Source organism: Gavia stellata, chromosome 5 (assembly GCF_030936135.1).
Source record: "Gavia stellata isolate bGavSte3 chromosome 5, bGavSte3.hap2, whole genome shotgun sequence".
NCBI classification, from domain to species: Eukaryota; Metazoa; Chordata; class Aves; order Gaviiformes; family Gaviidae; genus Gavia; species Gavia stellata.
The window spans coordinates 9,242,608-9,258,009 of NC_082598.1; the positions used below are offsets into that span (position 1 = coordinate 9,242,608).

General features: G+C 45.3%; 1 protein-coding gene across 1 annotated transcript in view; it reads left to right on the forward strand.

Moving 5' to 3' along the window:
* FGFR3 (fibroblast growth factor receptor 3) overlaps nucleotides 1-15,402 on the forward strand; it is a 55,284-nt gene that overhangs the window by 15,288 nt on the left and 24,594 nt on the right. The window contains exons 2-3 of the mRNA XM_059818165.1: nucleotides 7,018-7,281; nucleotides 11,722-11,775. Of these exons, the coding sequence (XP_059674148.1) occupies nucleotides 7,018-7,281; nucleotides 11,722-11,775 (318 nt within the window). The remainder of the gene's footprint in view (nucleotides 1-7,017; nucleotides 7,282-11,721; nucleotides 11,776-15,402) is intronic.

Below are 15,402 nucleotides of genomic sequence, written 5' to 3' on the forward strand. Positions count from 1 at the left end.
AATTGGGTGATTTGAGAAAACAGTCCATTAAAAGGAGGATACTGTAGAGTCCTGATGAATCCTGTTTTCTACTTGGCCGGTGGAACAGAAAGCTAATTGCCAGTAGTAAATCCATTCAAAGGAGGGCTGGAGGGAGGGAGAAAAGCTAATATTCCTCCTTGAATGCCATTTAATCTCTGAAACCTTTCATGCAGATGTAAATTAGGATTTGCACAACAGAGTCAACAGTTGCTCCTTAGATAAGGCAGATTTGCAACATCTGCTTTTCCATTTGAGAAGCTCTTCCAGAGAAGCTCTTCCAAAGTCTCTGTCGGGGATAGCCAAGCTAAACACTAGAGATTATTTTTTCTTTCCCTAATCTCTTGTTTATGAAGAAGGCTGCATATGACAGAACGAAACCTGGTTATCGTTCTGCTCATTCTCTAGGAAAAAAGTTTGCTTTCCTCCTAACACAGATCTAAAAAAAAAAAACCCACTGGGTGGTAATACGGTGCGGCACACTTGTTGACATCTTTGGAAGAAACGTTGTCTGGTTACAATTGCATAGGCCACTGCGGTGGTAATACAATATAAACAGTTTACCTTGCATTACTATTAGGAAAGCTGTTTTAAGCTTTTCCCGGAGAACTACCCCCCTCCCAAGCAAACACGCGCAATAGGTGAAAGATAAAGTGGCACCTTCAAATGATGGAGTCAAACCCTTTTCGGACGTGGTTTCCTAAAGGCACGTTTCTCTCAATCCCAGTTTAGGCTTTTGCAGAAGCAACCAGATTTTTTTATTTTTGCCGAGGTGTGAGCCCCATTGAGCAGGGGAGATAACGCAGCTGAACACCGCTTCAGAAAATGATGTTGCTTTGGCAAAGCATCCCGTCCTGCTGTGGTTGCTGGAGCCCCTTCTTCCCGGGATGACTGCAGCCTGACACTGGGAAATGTGTTCCGAGACGGGTCTTGGCCTTGGATGGGGAGAAAGAGGGGGGAAGAGAGAAGACAGGATATGTATTTTATATAATACTTTTCATTATATATCTAATATTATATGTAATATCATATACATAACCCACTATATATTATATTATGTATATAAGCACATATAGGTATACATAAACATAAAATATATTTAATATTATATATTAAAATGCATAAAACTTCTATTTTATATATTATATTTTGCTGTGCCAGGCTGGTGATGTGCTCTTTGGGTGGCATGGCCATGGCCAGGCAGGGATGCTCTGCCGCTGGCACCGTCGTGGCTGCTGCAGAAAGGAGAGGAAGCTTTGCCTTGCATAAAGCACCGCCAAAAATACATATATAAAAAATACCCCATCGGCTCCCTGCGGTGCTATGAGGGTGTGTGGTGACTTTAGGTGAGCTCACTTTGCTGCGGGGGCCGTTCCCTTGATCTTATCTGCCCTGAGAAGGCAGGTACTTGGGGAAACAGACAGAGGATCCCATCCCATGATATTATCGTGCCCACCTCATGGGGGCTGCTGCTCACTGCAGGGCCTCCGGCTGGTTTGGTGGTTTTCAATATTCCCCCGGGGCCAGTCTGCCTCTCTGGGGAGACAGGGAACAGGGACATGGGAGGGAACAGGGACATCGCAGGGTCCTCATGGGAAGGTGACACTGGGGCCGCTTGACACCCGTTCTGCTGCTTTTTAAACTAAGGCAAGTTCCAAATGAACAGTGTTCAGCAAGAAAAGTGTTTTATTTCCCTTCTGGGCAATGGGGTTTGCTCTTCCCAGTGCAGAAGTCCCAAGGTGAGGTGGAGAAGCAGCCCCGTCCCACAAGCAGTGACATAGGTATTGGGAAAAACACTGTTGTGGAGGGTGAATAATACTATGGGCCCCTATTAACACACTTAGAGGACATGGCACTGGTCTGAGCCTGGAGATAGCCTGTGTGCTCTTTGCCATCATAGCCTTGTTCATCCCACCAATGCTGGGGCCAGGGGAGTTTCCATATCCCTCCGGCAGTTAGCCACTGTCTCAGTGGCTGTGACCATCATCCCCCTGGGAACGGGATATCAAACTCAACAGGAGAAAGCTCTGGCACAGCTGTTGCTCCATGATCCTATAACATATCCTGTCATGCTGGATTTGGTGCAATAAAACACATAGAACAAGAAATGTTTTTGAATTAGCCTGAAGAGAGAAATGCGTGGAGTGCTGCTGTATTTCTGCTTGTTAACATGCCAAATGCAGCTTGTCCAGCTTGAAAATGGGAAAATATGATCCACTTAGAAATGAGCCGCTTAGTCTATTCCACCACCGGGCTGTGAAGCTATCCCAAAAAGCCTCTCCGGGATTGCCAGGTTTCAAGGTGGGATGAGGAATGTTTTGCGGTTGGTACTGAAGGCCATGTGCCTTGAGCCCTCGGTGATGGGAGTCCCGGTGATGGGAGTCCCGGTGGGGTTTGGTTGCATGGTGGATGTGCCCCAGCTGCGGGATGCTCTCTGGAGGAGGAGGATGAGGATGGGGGAGGCGTGTACCCCACCTGAGCAGTCCCTCGAGAAGCTCCCAAACACTTGGATGTTTGGAAAAGCAGAACCATGGGAAGCTATTCCAGGAGGAAAAACACAGGTGAAGAGAAATAACCGGACGGAGTGTCCTGGAGCCAGGACCCAGCACCCTGCGAGGTGGTGCGTGGCCCCGGGGCTTCCCCACCCCAACGAGCCTCCCGTGGGCACCATGGCCCTTCGCCACCCAGGAGCAGCCCCCATGCTTTCTGCCACAGCACCTGGAAATAGTCCCTGACACCGGAGAGGGCGTCAGCCAGGCTCTAGGTTGGCTTGAAGGTTTTGGGGGGCCATAAGCAGCCCAGGAATACCCCACTGCCCTCCTCCTCCTCATCCCTTTGTGCCTGAAAAATAAAAAACAGCATATCTTCCTGCAGTTCTTGAGAGCTGCCTGCGTTAAAACCAAAATAAAACATTTCCAGGCTCAGCCAGAAACAAGTATTGATGTCTAAGAGAAGCAGACATCTGATGGAAATACTGACACACTTAAGCACTTGGAGCTGCGAACCACACAGACAGTGAATTATTGCTGGGATGAGCCAAGCAGCTACGGAGATGAAGTATCTTGTAAGTGAATACATACAAAAGCATTTTAGCATTGCTGGGCCAGCCGCTCCTCGTTGGGGAAAGTGCTTCCCGGTTAGTTGCTGCCTTTTTGCTCCTCGGGACAGCTTAAAAATTGCCTCTTTCTGTGTAGCAAATTTGCTACGAGTAGCAGCGATGACGCTGCAAGTGCTGATTCTCAACTCATTACTGCTTTGACTAAACTAATAAATGGTTGAATTTTAGTCATATCTTGGGAGCCCACAACCTCGATTGTCTCCTCCTCTCTAAGAACCCACTGAAGCTGCAAACTCATTAACCCCTGCTCTGCTGGCACATGATGGAGTGGGCTCCCGTAACCCCTACGTGAGTTAACTCCCCAGTAATTTATACCTATGAAAGTACATGCTTATAACTGTCTACTGTGGGCTTTGAAAAGGTGCTGTTAAGGTCAGTTAGATCCCAAATGGGAATTCCCTTTGGGAGCAGGGGGGACCTTTGCAATCTGGCTTGCAATAGAAACGCTTTAGGAGAGTTTTAAAGGACGTGTGGGGATAGCTGTTTGCTAGCAGTGAGGATGGTTTTCTTAGGGCCCAGGACTGAGATCCAGGACATGTGTGTTCAGCCTCAGTAAATGTGAAAACCTGCCTCCCCGCAGTGCTGCTTTGCAGTGGGAAGTTTTCTGAGTGCCTCAGTCAAAGGTGTGTGACCAGATGGAAGAAGCAAACTGTGTTGTGAGCGCTCAGTGCCTGCTCCCCTGTACTCGTTTCCTTATGATTTAGACGCAGGATGAAGAAGGTGTCCAAACCCTCGTCGAGGTCCCCGGGAGGGCTCAGCCCATCTGTGTTAAACCCCTTCCAAGCGCAGGCTGCACGTACAGCTCCTGCCACTTTGTTCATGCAGTGTGGTTGGAGATGTAGACTTCTGCAAGTCAGTCTAATGGCTGGATGCTTGGCCTCAGGATGGGCAACTTCATGTCTCCTTCATGTCTTGGTGGGGGAGGAATCGTCCTTGTTGAGAAGGTGTTGGAAACACGAGGCACTTTCAGCTGGAAGGTGGGAAGGAGGTTCTGGGCTCTGGGCACCCAGTGGGAGACGTGAGCTCTGGTTCCATGCTTTAAACTCCAGCTGTTCTAAGCACGGAAAAGAGACAGTCTCTGCTTTCGGGTTTATCACTGTATTTGAAAACTATATGAGGAATAATAGTAAACAGTAAAATTTCGTTCTCCAAGGTTGCAGTTGGGCAAAGTGCACTTAAGTGCACGTTTCAGTGCTTTGTGGAGGTCTCCAATTTGGGTCCTTTTTATTTTTTAAGCCGTAAGCATATAAACTGAAATTTGAAAAACTGTTTAAAGAAGTGAGATTATAACCATTAGTAACATTCTTCTAATTTACCACTCCATCTTTCCAGATATTACTCCCAGTCGGTAGGAATAAAGTCACTAGGGCTGAACTTTGCATTTAACAGGCATCAGGGTATCTGCTGGAGACTGGCTGGGGAGACTGAGGGCAGACATGCCAAAATAAAGTTGTCAGAAACAAGAGATGATGCTTCTTTGCACAGAAGAAGCTTCAGACCCCAATCGTTCTGCTCTCAGTCTAAAGTGAATTTCCTCTTCATTTCAGCATTCCCTGATTATGTTTTATAAATATAATTTGTTGCTTTGTCATTAACCCAGGTCCATTACGGCTTTCAAAAAAGAGTGATTTCCTTTTAAATGGCTAAACAGTACATTTTGGCTTGTGCTTAGTCTGGGCTTGTTCCTGTTTGGTAGGTTTATGATAGAAAAGCCAAAATATACAAGTCTTGATCATTTGGCAAACAGCTTGGGTAAAACTGTGTATTTTGTATGGAGGAATTGTGCAGCTGCATGGGGTTTGTTTTCCAGTAGGTTAAATTAGCAAGAGCTTCCATCAGAGTCAACAAACAAAGATCGGTAGCCACTCCTGCAAGTGCAAAGCTGTATACAGGGCTTTTTAATTGGAAGCCAAAGCTGGTACCATTGAAAAAATCCTTATAGTCTAGAAGAAAGAAGAAAAAAACCCTGAAAGGAACACTTTAACCAGAATATTTCTCAACTGTATTTTCCCCAAGGATATATCCGAGTTGGGAAGAGACCATGGGCGAACACTCAATGTCACAACAGGTGCTGGTCTGATGGGAAGGAGATGCCGGAGCTCTGTCTTCTTTTTCTTTTTGCTAAAAGTAAATGCTTTTAGGGAAAATATTTTCATTAAAAGAAAAAAAAAACCCAACACCCTAAACATTTGACTGCATGAATACCACAAAATTCTGGCCAAAACCTAAAATATTTGAGTTGGAATTGCTGCCAGGGTATCGGAGGAAAGGTTCTTTGTAACCCCAATGAGTGTGGGCTTTGCCTCCTGTGAGGTGATACCTCCCATGAAATACCACATTTTCAGGCCCCCAGGTTTCTTTATTTCTATCCTACAAGGCTATTGACTGAAACATTTTTATATTTTTGATTTTTACATTTCCACAAGAATAAAAACTTGCATGACCAGAAGAGGAAAGCAATACATTTTTCTCTTATAACCTGCTCCAACTCTTTCACTTACTGGCAAAAGAGCAGCTTGAAGCCAATGCCACATCCTCAGGTATTCAGAGCTGCTGCAGTTGCATTGGTTTCACAGTCAAATTGTAATCTATGAATATGCTTAAGCTGCAAAATTAGGATCTCTATCCATGTCTGATTTCTATCAGCGATCAAGTCAGGCCACCTGGATTTGGATCATAGGATTAGTTTCAGACCGATCTGTTCTGAATTACTTTTTACTTCCCAGTTATGTAATCGTAGCACCAAATTGTCTTCATTGTGGAATAGGATCCCCTGTGATACATATTGTACAAAACCAAGACGACTCTTATGCTTGGTGGAGCTTACAGTTTCAGAGCCTGTGTAAGCCAGAAGATAGAGATAGGGCAATGCCAAGTGAAAATGTTGGTTAACATAGTGGGGAGAATGGCAGTCTTGCTGTTGATCTAGCTGGGTTGAGGGCAGCTGTAGAGGGCTAATTCTTTATTAAACTGGTGTAAAGGATTAATAAACCATTCAATGTCAAGAGTGAGTTTATATGTCACTAAAATGAGCCTGAGGACCATCAGACCCAAGAACCACACTTTCAGCATGCCCCACGTTCCTCATGGGGAGACTTCTGAGTTTGAACCTTTCCTTGTGTCATTATCCTATGGTAAAACAAAATCCTCCAGCCCGTGACAGGGTTCACTGTCATGACTTGTGGAACAGACTGCCGCAGCTGGTGGATAGACTGAAGAAAGGGATTTCAGCTTTCGTGCTCAGTCTTTGGTTCTGCATTTCTTTGTTGCACAGGGAGCAACTCCAGCAGGGAGCTTGTGGTGGGTTAATTTATTTTAGCTATTCCAGCCTGTGTCTTCTGTCCAGCCTTCCCCCTTGTTCCCTTTAGCCCACAGAGGTTGCCTTTGGGCCACCCAGAGTCACTTGAGAAATTGGGTGTATCCCCATTTCTGCTCCTTGTATCCTGCCTGCTTGCTGGGTCTTGCAAGGGTTGTGGACAGAGTCACAGGAATCGAGAATCCAGAGACTGAACTGTGAACTTTTCAGCACACGCTTATTTCTACCAGACCTCCTCCCCACGCAACATTGGGTGTTGCAATGACCCTACGTAGTGGTCTGTGCTGTTTGTTGTGATGCACCTGGTGGGGTGGCTGTGTTTTGGTCGCTACAGGGTTGAAGCCTTCCTTGTAGATCAGCCAGGGACCTGACTGTAGTGTGCACAGCTATCTTTCTGCATTACTACCTGCCTGGGGCAGGCAAGGCTTATCTCTGGCAAGGAGGAGCTCTGGGCACATGGAAGCATCAGTAGGGCAAATATAAGATAAGTTTCTTTTTTAAGTGCTCTTTCGTTCTCTGACACCTGCTCTTATTTACTCATTTCCGTTTCTTTCTCCCTTTGCAGAATACTTGAGGAGCGAGACTGCCTTTCTGGAAGAGTTGGTGTTTGGAAGTGGAGATACCATTGAACTTTCCTGTAACACCCAAGGCTCTTCTGTGTCTGTTTTCTGGTTTAAAGATGGTATCGGGATTGCACCTACCAACAGAACTCATATTGGACAAAAACTGTTGAAGATAATCAATGTGTCATATGATGACTCGGGGCTGTACAGTTGCAAGCCAAGGCATTCCAACGAGGTCCTGGGAAACTTTACAGTCAGAGTTACAGGTACGTGCAGAAATACAGCTGTCTCAGTGGGGGGTTTTTTTGTTGGTTTTTTTTTTTCATTTTTGCCCCTTCACATGTTCAACACAGCTGGTGCTTTGCGGTGTTCGTCCGTACTTGGTAGGTCTCTACCTCCCTGGTAACTCCTGGCAGTGATTAGACTGACGAAACAAACCAATCGAAGAATGCTTCTGTGTCCGCAGCAAATGTTAAAGCTTGATGTTAATACCGAGAGAGACTTAGAAACGGTGCTAGTCAGATTAAACCCAAAATCCCCTTAACACTCAAATAGATGCAATTCTGCATGTGCCTTTGAAGTCTTTTGTGAGTGAGTGAACTGTGGCTCAGGGAGGTTAAGTGACTTTTTCCACTTTATGTGACAAATCAGTGGCAAAATTGCATGTAAAAGCTGGGGATTCCTGAAAACTGTTTCCCTGTTGTAGCTGATAAATCTCTTCCCTCCATCCCGGTTATCACAAATTACTAGTTTGTTTTGGAAGTAGCTTACCTGTAAACTGTGTATATCTCTAATACATGCTTCATCAAAGGTACTTACTGGGATTCATATATTGCAAATAAGGGCTGTGTTAGCAAAGCACATGCTGTCATTTGCTTGGCCATATTTTCCGTGATTAGGACAGTAGGACAGAACAGCTACAAGCTGCCCAAGCCTGGATCACTAAACAGAGAGTGCCAGAAAAATCTGTTGTTTCTAGATAGCTAACCGCTAATGCTAAGATCATCTCCGTGATTTCAGGCTGATTTCAGGCGGCTGCATTGGTAGGTGGATACGCATCACTGTGAGCAGATAGAAAGCCTCCTGATCACACAGATTAAAAGCCTGAATTTTCAGAAGAATTAACCCCTTGTGGATCTCAGGTTTTGAAAACTTTCCTTTGCCCTTGCACTGTTGGAGCGTTTTCGAGCATCCTCGAACAGTAGGTCCTTGCCTACAAAAGTTGAGTTCCCTCAAAAAGTAAGGCTGTGTCTGAAAACCAAACACAGAGATGTTTGTGATTGTAAATCACATCCACTCCATAAAGGGCTTTCTCATGCCAGAAATAGGATTTTGTGTAAGTGAGAGAATCAAACCATCGTGAGAATAAAAGCTCGTTTCAGTAAGCCTTCACCAACATCTGCTTTTCATTGAACGTTACTGGAGATTGCTGTGAATGCTTCAAGGTCATATCAATTAAATGGTTAAAGAAGTTTTTGGCCCTTGAAAGGCTTTCTTTAACTAGGTACGATTATTGGAACTATCCAAGGAACTGCAGGTTGTTAGAAACGTTACTCTCTTTTTTTTTTTAGGTGACATTAAAATGCTTTTGAGTTCAAGGGGCAGCAGGGAGGCAGAAGAGGGCAGCTGGTTACACGCTCAAATGAAACAGCTGCCAGCCTCAAAAGTTCGTAAAGTGAGAAATTGTTTTTAATAGTGGAAGGGCTGATAATCCTCTGCTTTTAAAAAGTTTAAGCCCCTGTGTTTTTCCTCTTCGCTAATAATAGCTAATAACAGCTTAAGAACAAGCGAGTAACCTGAACCTGCTTTCTGACAGCATTATGAGTCTTTGATTCTATTAGCCCACTGTCATTACCACCAAAGTGCTGGTAATGTGGGAGTCTACGTTTTAGCTGTCAACAGCCCTTGTTTTAAACTTTGAAGCCCTGCTTTATGTGGCAATAGTGGCGCCTCTCGTATGCTCAGATACTTCTTCATAATTAGTATTGATTGCTCAGCGTGGCACTGCGGAGATGAGATTGTTATTGGAGATTTGTGGTTTGTGTTCCCACTTCTGAAAGGTAACGCCAGCGATTAGCTCGGGTATCTGGTTGGGTCTTTATGCAAATATCTAACGTTTGGGGCCGGAGTTGTTGTCCTCTGCATTAAACTGGTTTAAATCTGTACTAACAAACTGGAATTGCTCCATTCTGGACTTTTAAGTGAGAAAACTAGGCCAGGTTTATTCAGAATGGCTGATATGCATGCATGTCCCATTTTGATGGATGGTTCCAGATTCTAGCAGCTATCAGGATTTTCCTACATGGGGCCGTGAGTTTTGAGTCTGCAACAAATTGGCTCTTCTGCAGCAACTCTTAGTGTGCACAGTGAGATGCTTGATGCTGAAGGTAGAGCAAGGAGGTGCTGGAGCTGGCATTTCAGGGTTGAAAACCAGGTTGATGAATAGCAGCGTTTGATCTCTTTAAAATGCCTCCCTTGACAGACATGGGCTTGAGTGTTTTGCTAGTTTACAAAAAGAAACGTACTGTCCTCTTAAAACCTGAACACTTGAAGAGGATCACAAGTAGAGGCTGCATGCCCAAACTGATCTCCAGCCCTGTTGGCAGAAGCTCCATTTCTGCAACCATTTCACGCACAGAACAGCCTTTGGATTTAGTGGGCGAGCAGCACTCCGGTGATGAGCACGGACTGCAGGCTGGTACCAGCGAAAAGAGCTTTCAAAATACCCAAGACTAAGGTCTTCAAAACAGGTGACTAAAAAATTTAAGCCCCTTTCCGTTCATAATTAAAGTGCTTTTGAGAATAGCATCTAGCAGTTCTTGATGATGCCAATAACTTGTCAACTTCTGAAAAGGATTGCTATTTTAGTAAATGATTAACAAATATCTTACAAAGTTTTAGCCACCTTTCGAAAAAGGTGATGTTTTAGTAACCTGAATAGGACAGTAGCTCTGAACATGGGATATTTGGTCTTGAAACCTAAGCTTCCTCTCTCACCTGAAACACAAGCAAGGTCAAAGACTCTTCCCTCAGTCTTGTGGAAATGTTTTTGAATTTTTTTAAAAATGGATTCTGCTCTTCTGGTCGTGCTTGATTCATTGGAAACCAGCAGTAAATTATAATCACATGTTAATGTATGGGTAACCAAATCTGAGAGTGAAGGGCTGAGAATGTGCTGGTTTCTCTGTCGATGCTGGTGGGGATTTGGCTCAGTTTCTGCCTTCGCCGGGACTTGAGTAAACTTGCTGGTTCAGCCAAAACACCTAAACATCCACTTCACTTTCAGCACGCCCCGTGGCATTTCCCTAGTTCTGCTGCCAGCAGGACCTCAACTGTGGATTTGCAGTTACATACGTGTTTGAAGTCTTCTTTGAGACTTTGCCAAAGAGAAGGTGCAAAGCACGACGCACCACTGCAGTCTAAAGCAGGGAGGTGATTCCTGTGTTACTTGCTCCTGTAGATGGTGAATATGTCTGGAAACTCCTTCCAGATTCTGCAGAGAAATAGCATTTGCTGTTACCTTACACCCCACCACCACCCCCCTTCTTCCCCCCCCCCCCCCCTTTTTTTTCACCCCATTTTTACCTTCACTGAGCTGGTCAGAGAACAGCAGAAAATTCGAGTGCATCTTGAAACAAAGGAGGCTCTGCCTGGCTTGGTCTAAAGTAGTGCTTTACATTTCTGGCCACATGTTGAACATTCATAAAGTTTCCTGTTTCCTAGTGTTTAAGGCCAAGTTCTTTTACCACTGTCTCAGAATATAAAGGCTGCTGGGTTGTTAGCATTTTGCCTTTATTTAAAAAAGAAATTCCTGGAGATATATGAAGTCAGTGATGCTAAATCTTCCAGACACTGAATTGTACTAAATCATGTAAACTAAATCAAACACTAAGCTGCTATTTTATAATGGGATTTACATTTACAGTAGTCATTTGGTGGGGGGAAGAGGGACTGAGACTTCATTGTGGACAGCTTGGAGAAGGTGAGATGCTAGACCACATTAAGAGAAACAGTTCAGGATATTTTGGAGAGATAGAGATGGAAAATTCCCACCTGTTAACCTCTATTCAGTTACAGCCTTGAGGTGCCTCTGTAGGAGAAATATAACCGAAGGGAACTGGCTCACGGAGTAGCCATCAAAATGTCAATCCAGAGAGAGGTTTGATTGCAAGAGGAAGTTTTAAAAGCTTTGGTCTGAGTGGTTGAGCAAGGAGTTAACAAGGGGAGACGTGGCAGGGGTGTACTGAGTTAAAAGAAAAATGCAGGGAAAGTGAATTAGAAATGCTGACCTGTCAGTTTGAGACTCGGTGAAATAAAACGTCTTCAGAGTGAATGCTAGAGGGAAAAAAAAAGCGGGGGAGAGCTTGTTCTGCAAAAATAAACTTCCCCTTTTGGAATTGCTTTTGTATTTATGAGGAGAAGAGCACTTCACACAGGGAGAAGTATTTGGTATTGGACCCCAGTTTCTGGTGGCAAAGCACTGGCAAACTCATGACACCTCTCTCCCAGTTCAGAAAGCTCCTGGCCAGTTGTCCCTGGCCCAGCAGCGTGGGAGGGACGGGCTGGTGGAGCTGTAGGGAAGGGTGACCCATCACTTGCATGTCCTCCCTTGCTGGAGCCCACTGTGACACCAGCAGCCTCGTCCAACGTGGTGTCCCTGTGTGCCATCCTCTTTCTGCTTCATTTCTTTCTCCTCCTTCTCCTAGATTCCCCTTCGTCAGGTGATGATGAAGATGACGACGATGAGTCAGAAGATACAGGTAATTTGTTTCTCTGGGATACAGAGGCCTTTTCTTTCAAAGAGATGTGGCTCCCAAGCAGAGCAGCTCATCTGGATGTTCACCTGGTCAGACAGCAGCTCTTTCTCCGTGTTGAAATCAGTGACCTTAGGATGGTACCATGATGATGTTTATCTAAAAATTTAGAAATAACAGCCGGAGTGGTATCGCTGCTATAATACCCTACAGCAGCAGTAGCGTAATTTTTGTTTTGGAGACTTGATTCTGTGAATCTGACTTGATAAGCGCGAGTTATAAATTCTCCTTGCGTATAAATCCAGACAAACCCACTTATCTTTTTTTTTTTTTTTTTTTTTTACTACACTGACGTTACACCAGTTTTACACCACTGCAAACCTTGGCCTGCTTTATTTTTAGCTGTTTTGATTCTGGTCCTTACCAGCATCTTGGCTGGAGTCAGAGCATAAAATTTACGCTAGCCAAGGGCCAAATTTACTAATGCCATAAGCAGGAGCAACCCCTTTGGCTTTACGGGCTTTTTCTTTCACTCACTTGGGGAAGGGAGCCCCAGGACAGAGCCTCTCGGTGCTTTTACTCTGAATCTCTTTCAATCCCAGTGCTTGTTTCTTTAAGTGCAATAGCATTAATCAGGATCATTACATGCTTCAGAGGCGTTAGCGTTGTGTTTTATTATGCTCTTTATATTTCTGCAAAGCGAGCTGCCTGTGTGTTTTTAATAAATAAATGTCTTGCATTTGAACTCCCAATCAGCTATGTACGTTGGCAGAAGTTCAACGTGACTGGAAAATTTCTCCTGCCCATAGCGTTGGACATGCAGGACTCTTTAAAACAGGTCTCCCACTGTAATAAATTCATACCGCTGTGTCATGCAGTATGTGGACAGTAATGATGAGTTACAGTGCCAGGCGACCCATCAGCAGCAGTTAGTGGTTTTCTGATAGCTTCTAATTAAGGGTCGGATCCTGCGAGGTGACAGGCACCTTTACAGAGGCGCTCAGGGCTCCTGATGCCTGCTGAAGCCTGGTAGAGGCATAGGGAGGGTCAGGTTTGGTCAGGATTTGTTGGTGCTGCAGAGCAGCTCCTGATGAGCACAATTAATCGTTATGTACTTTTTTTTTAATGTGGTTTGTAGTAAACTCCATCTCTTAGCAACAGGTATCACAAAACATCAGCTGGTTTATGGTACAGAAAGACACATTTTTCTTCACTGAAAAGGAAAACACACGTTTCACCGCATGTATTTATAGCCTCTATTCTGGGTCTTCATGACTTCAAGGCTGTCTCTTTTTTTAGACCCGAAGGTAACGACTGGCTTTGCTTAAAGGTCTCGTTATAAAAAGTTGGATCCTCTTCTGCTTTAAAAACGGTTGATTAGCTTAACGTGCCAGTGCGGTGAAACCTCGTGGCGTGTCATGACATGAATGTCCTTTATGTTGCTTTGTTTGACGTCAGACCCTCCGTGTAACCTTCACAGATCTTGAGTATAGGGAGCTGTGTTGTTCACCCTGGCACCGCCGCCGCTGGGACATTCTACAAGGGACAGGGGCTGCAGGACCGTCCTGGGCAGGCAAACAAGTGGCTGTAGCCAGTGCCGTGTCCTATGGACAGCCCAAAGACCTGTGTCCTCCATCTCTTGTGGCAAAAAGATACCCTACTAATGGGGTGTACGAGCCCCTGCTTGGCCATCAGACACAGCCGTGGTCAGTAGTTAAAGTGAAGGCAATAAACACACCTTCATGCAACAGAAAAATATAACGGATAGTTACTCATATTTAGGGGGAGGTAGTCCATTCAGGACTGGCTCATTGTGTGTTGCCATATTGCACATCACTGAATAAAAACCTTGTCTCCTTTGCGATGATACGTGAATTTTCTGGCTTACTGGTGTTGAGAGAGTTTCTTATCCTCATATTTGTAGAGAAGAGCTTGGAGAGCTGATTCCAATAGTGTCATGAGTTTGAAGCCAATCTCGTTAATTTTGGGGTTTTGACCCAAAATTGTTGAACGATGGGAGCTGGAAATACCAAAGCGAGAGAACAAGAGGAAATCTGTCCTAAAAGAAATGAATACTTGGTGCAAAAACTCTTGGAGAGCATGGAGACAGGCCCTCCACGTGGAGTGCCCTGCTCTGCCCACCCTCCTTTAGGCATCCTCTCCGAAGGGCAGTACAGAACCGGAGCATCCCTTAGGGATGGGTGGCAGAAAAGGAGAAAGAGGAACTTTAGCAGCTTCAAATCATCTGCCTGTTTGTTGCAGCCTTGTCACAAACCACAATCTGCCTTTGCAAAAAGAGGCTTTCCAGTACCTCTGTTCTCTACAGCTGTTTTTCCTGGCCCTGAAACAAAAACAAAACTCCCTTTTCACACACTGCTCTTCTGCCCGAATGCTCCCTACCCCTCGGTATCTGTTTGTTTGGAGCTCCCGCTGCGGAGCCCCAGCACCTTCAAAGAGCCCCTATAATCTCCAATTAAATCTGACTGTGTACTCGGAGGCGTCAGCTGGGGAAATTACACAATTAGGGTTGATTCTGTCTGCCGCAGAATTTTGTGGCAGCTCCTAATTGCTAAATGAGCGCTAGGCTGTATTAATTATTCCGAGTATCGCTCTCGGTTTTTTTTAATTGGTCATTCCAGTCAGATGGGTGGCCAGTGTCTTCGACGAACAAAACGGACCATCGGGCTTAGCGTTTGATGATGGGAAAGGGCCGGTGATAATGTTTGCGGGTCCCTTTTTTTTTCACACCTGCACATGCAAAATCATTGCTCGTAATTAATTTAGAGAGAGCACGTCTAGAAATTTTTCCTGTCTTTCATCCTTCCTCCTTTCTCGCTCCCAAATCTCTCTCGAGCTTTGCAAGCTCTGCTTGAAAAGAAGAGTTAGCAACATTTTCACCCCCTTAAAAAGCAGTAATGAAAGGACTCTGGGGGCACAGCAAACTGAAAGCAGTGATGTTTTGTTCACTGCTCCTGCCAGTGAGAACAAAGGCACCGTTTTCAATGCGTAGACACTTTCTTCCAGTTCCAGTTTGACTTGAGAATGATGCCCTGGTTGTTTGAATCTTGGCACATTAATCCAGGGGTGCCCAGCCCTGGTGAGCCCCGAATCGCATGGAGGAGCACCCAAACGGAGGGAACGCACTCGGGGAAGAAGCCGTGTCTAATTGTAGGAGGGAAGAGTGGATCCTGCCTTTGCTCCATAGGGAGAATACCCCTAGCTGGATTTCCTGGGCCTCTCTGATGTCCGATGGCAAAATCCCCCCTGTTTTCAGTGGCAAAATTATCAGCCAGTGGGTTGACGGGTCTCCAGTGAGATTGAAACTCATCTTTCAAGTGAGAAGACATGGTGAAACGTCACCCTGCAGCACATGCAGCCGGTGTGGAAAGGGGAAAGCCTCCCAAAAGCACAGCGCAAGGAGGAGCCCGGTCCTGGTGGCACGGCCGTGCGATCTGGTTACACCCCTGTGCCCGGGTGAGTGTCACCGACGCCATAAAATGGGGTTTACTGTAGGTGGATACGTTAATCAAACAACAAACAGCAGGTTGTTTGGCTGCCCTTCTTAGCGGCGGGGAAGGAGGACTTTTCCATCCGTGCCTGGCCTTTCCCTGAACTCTCCCCTGTAGCCCTGTT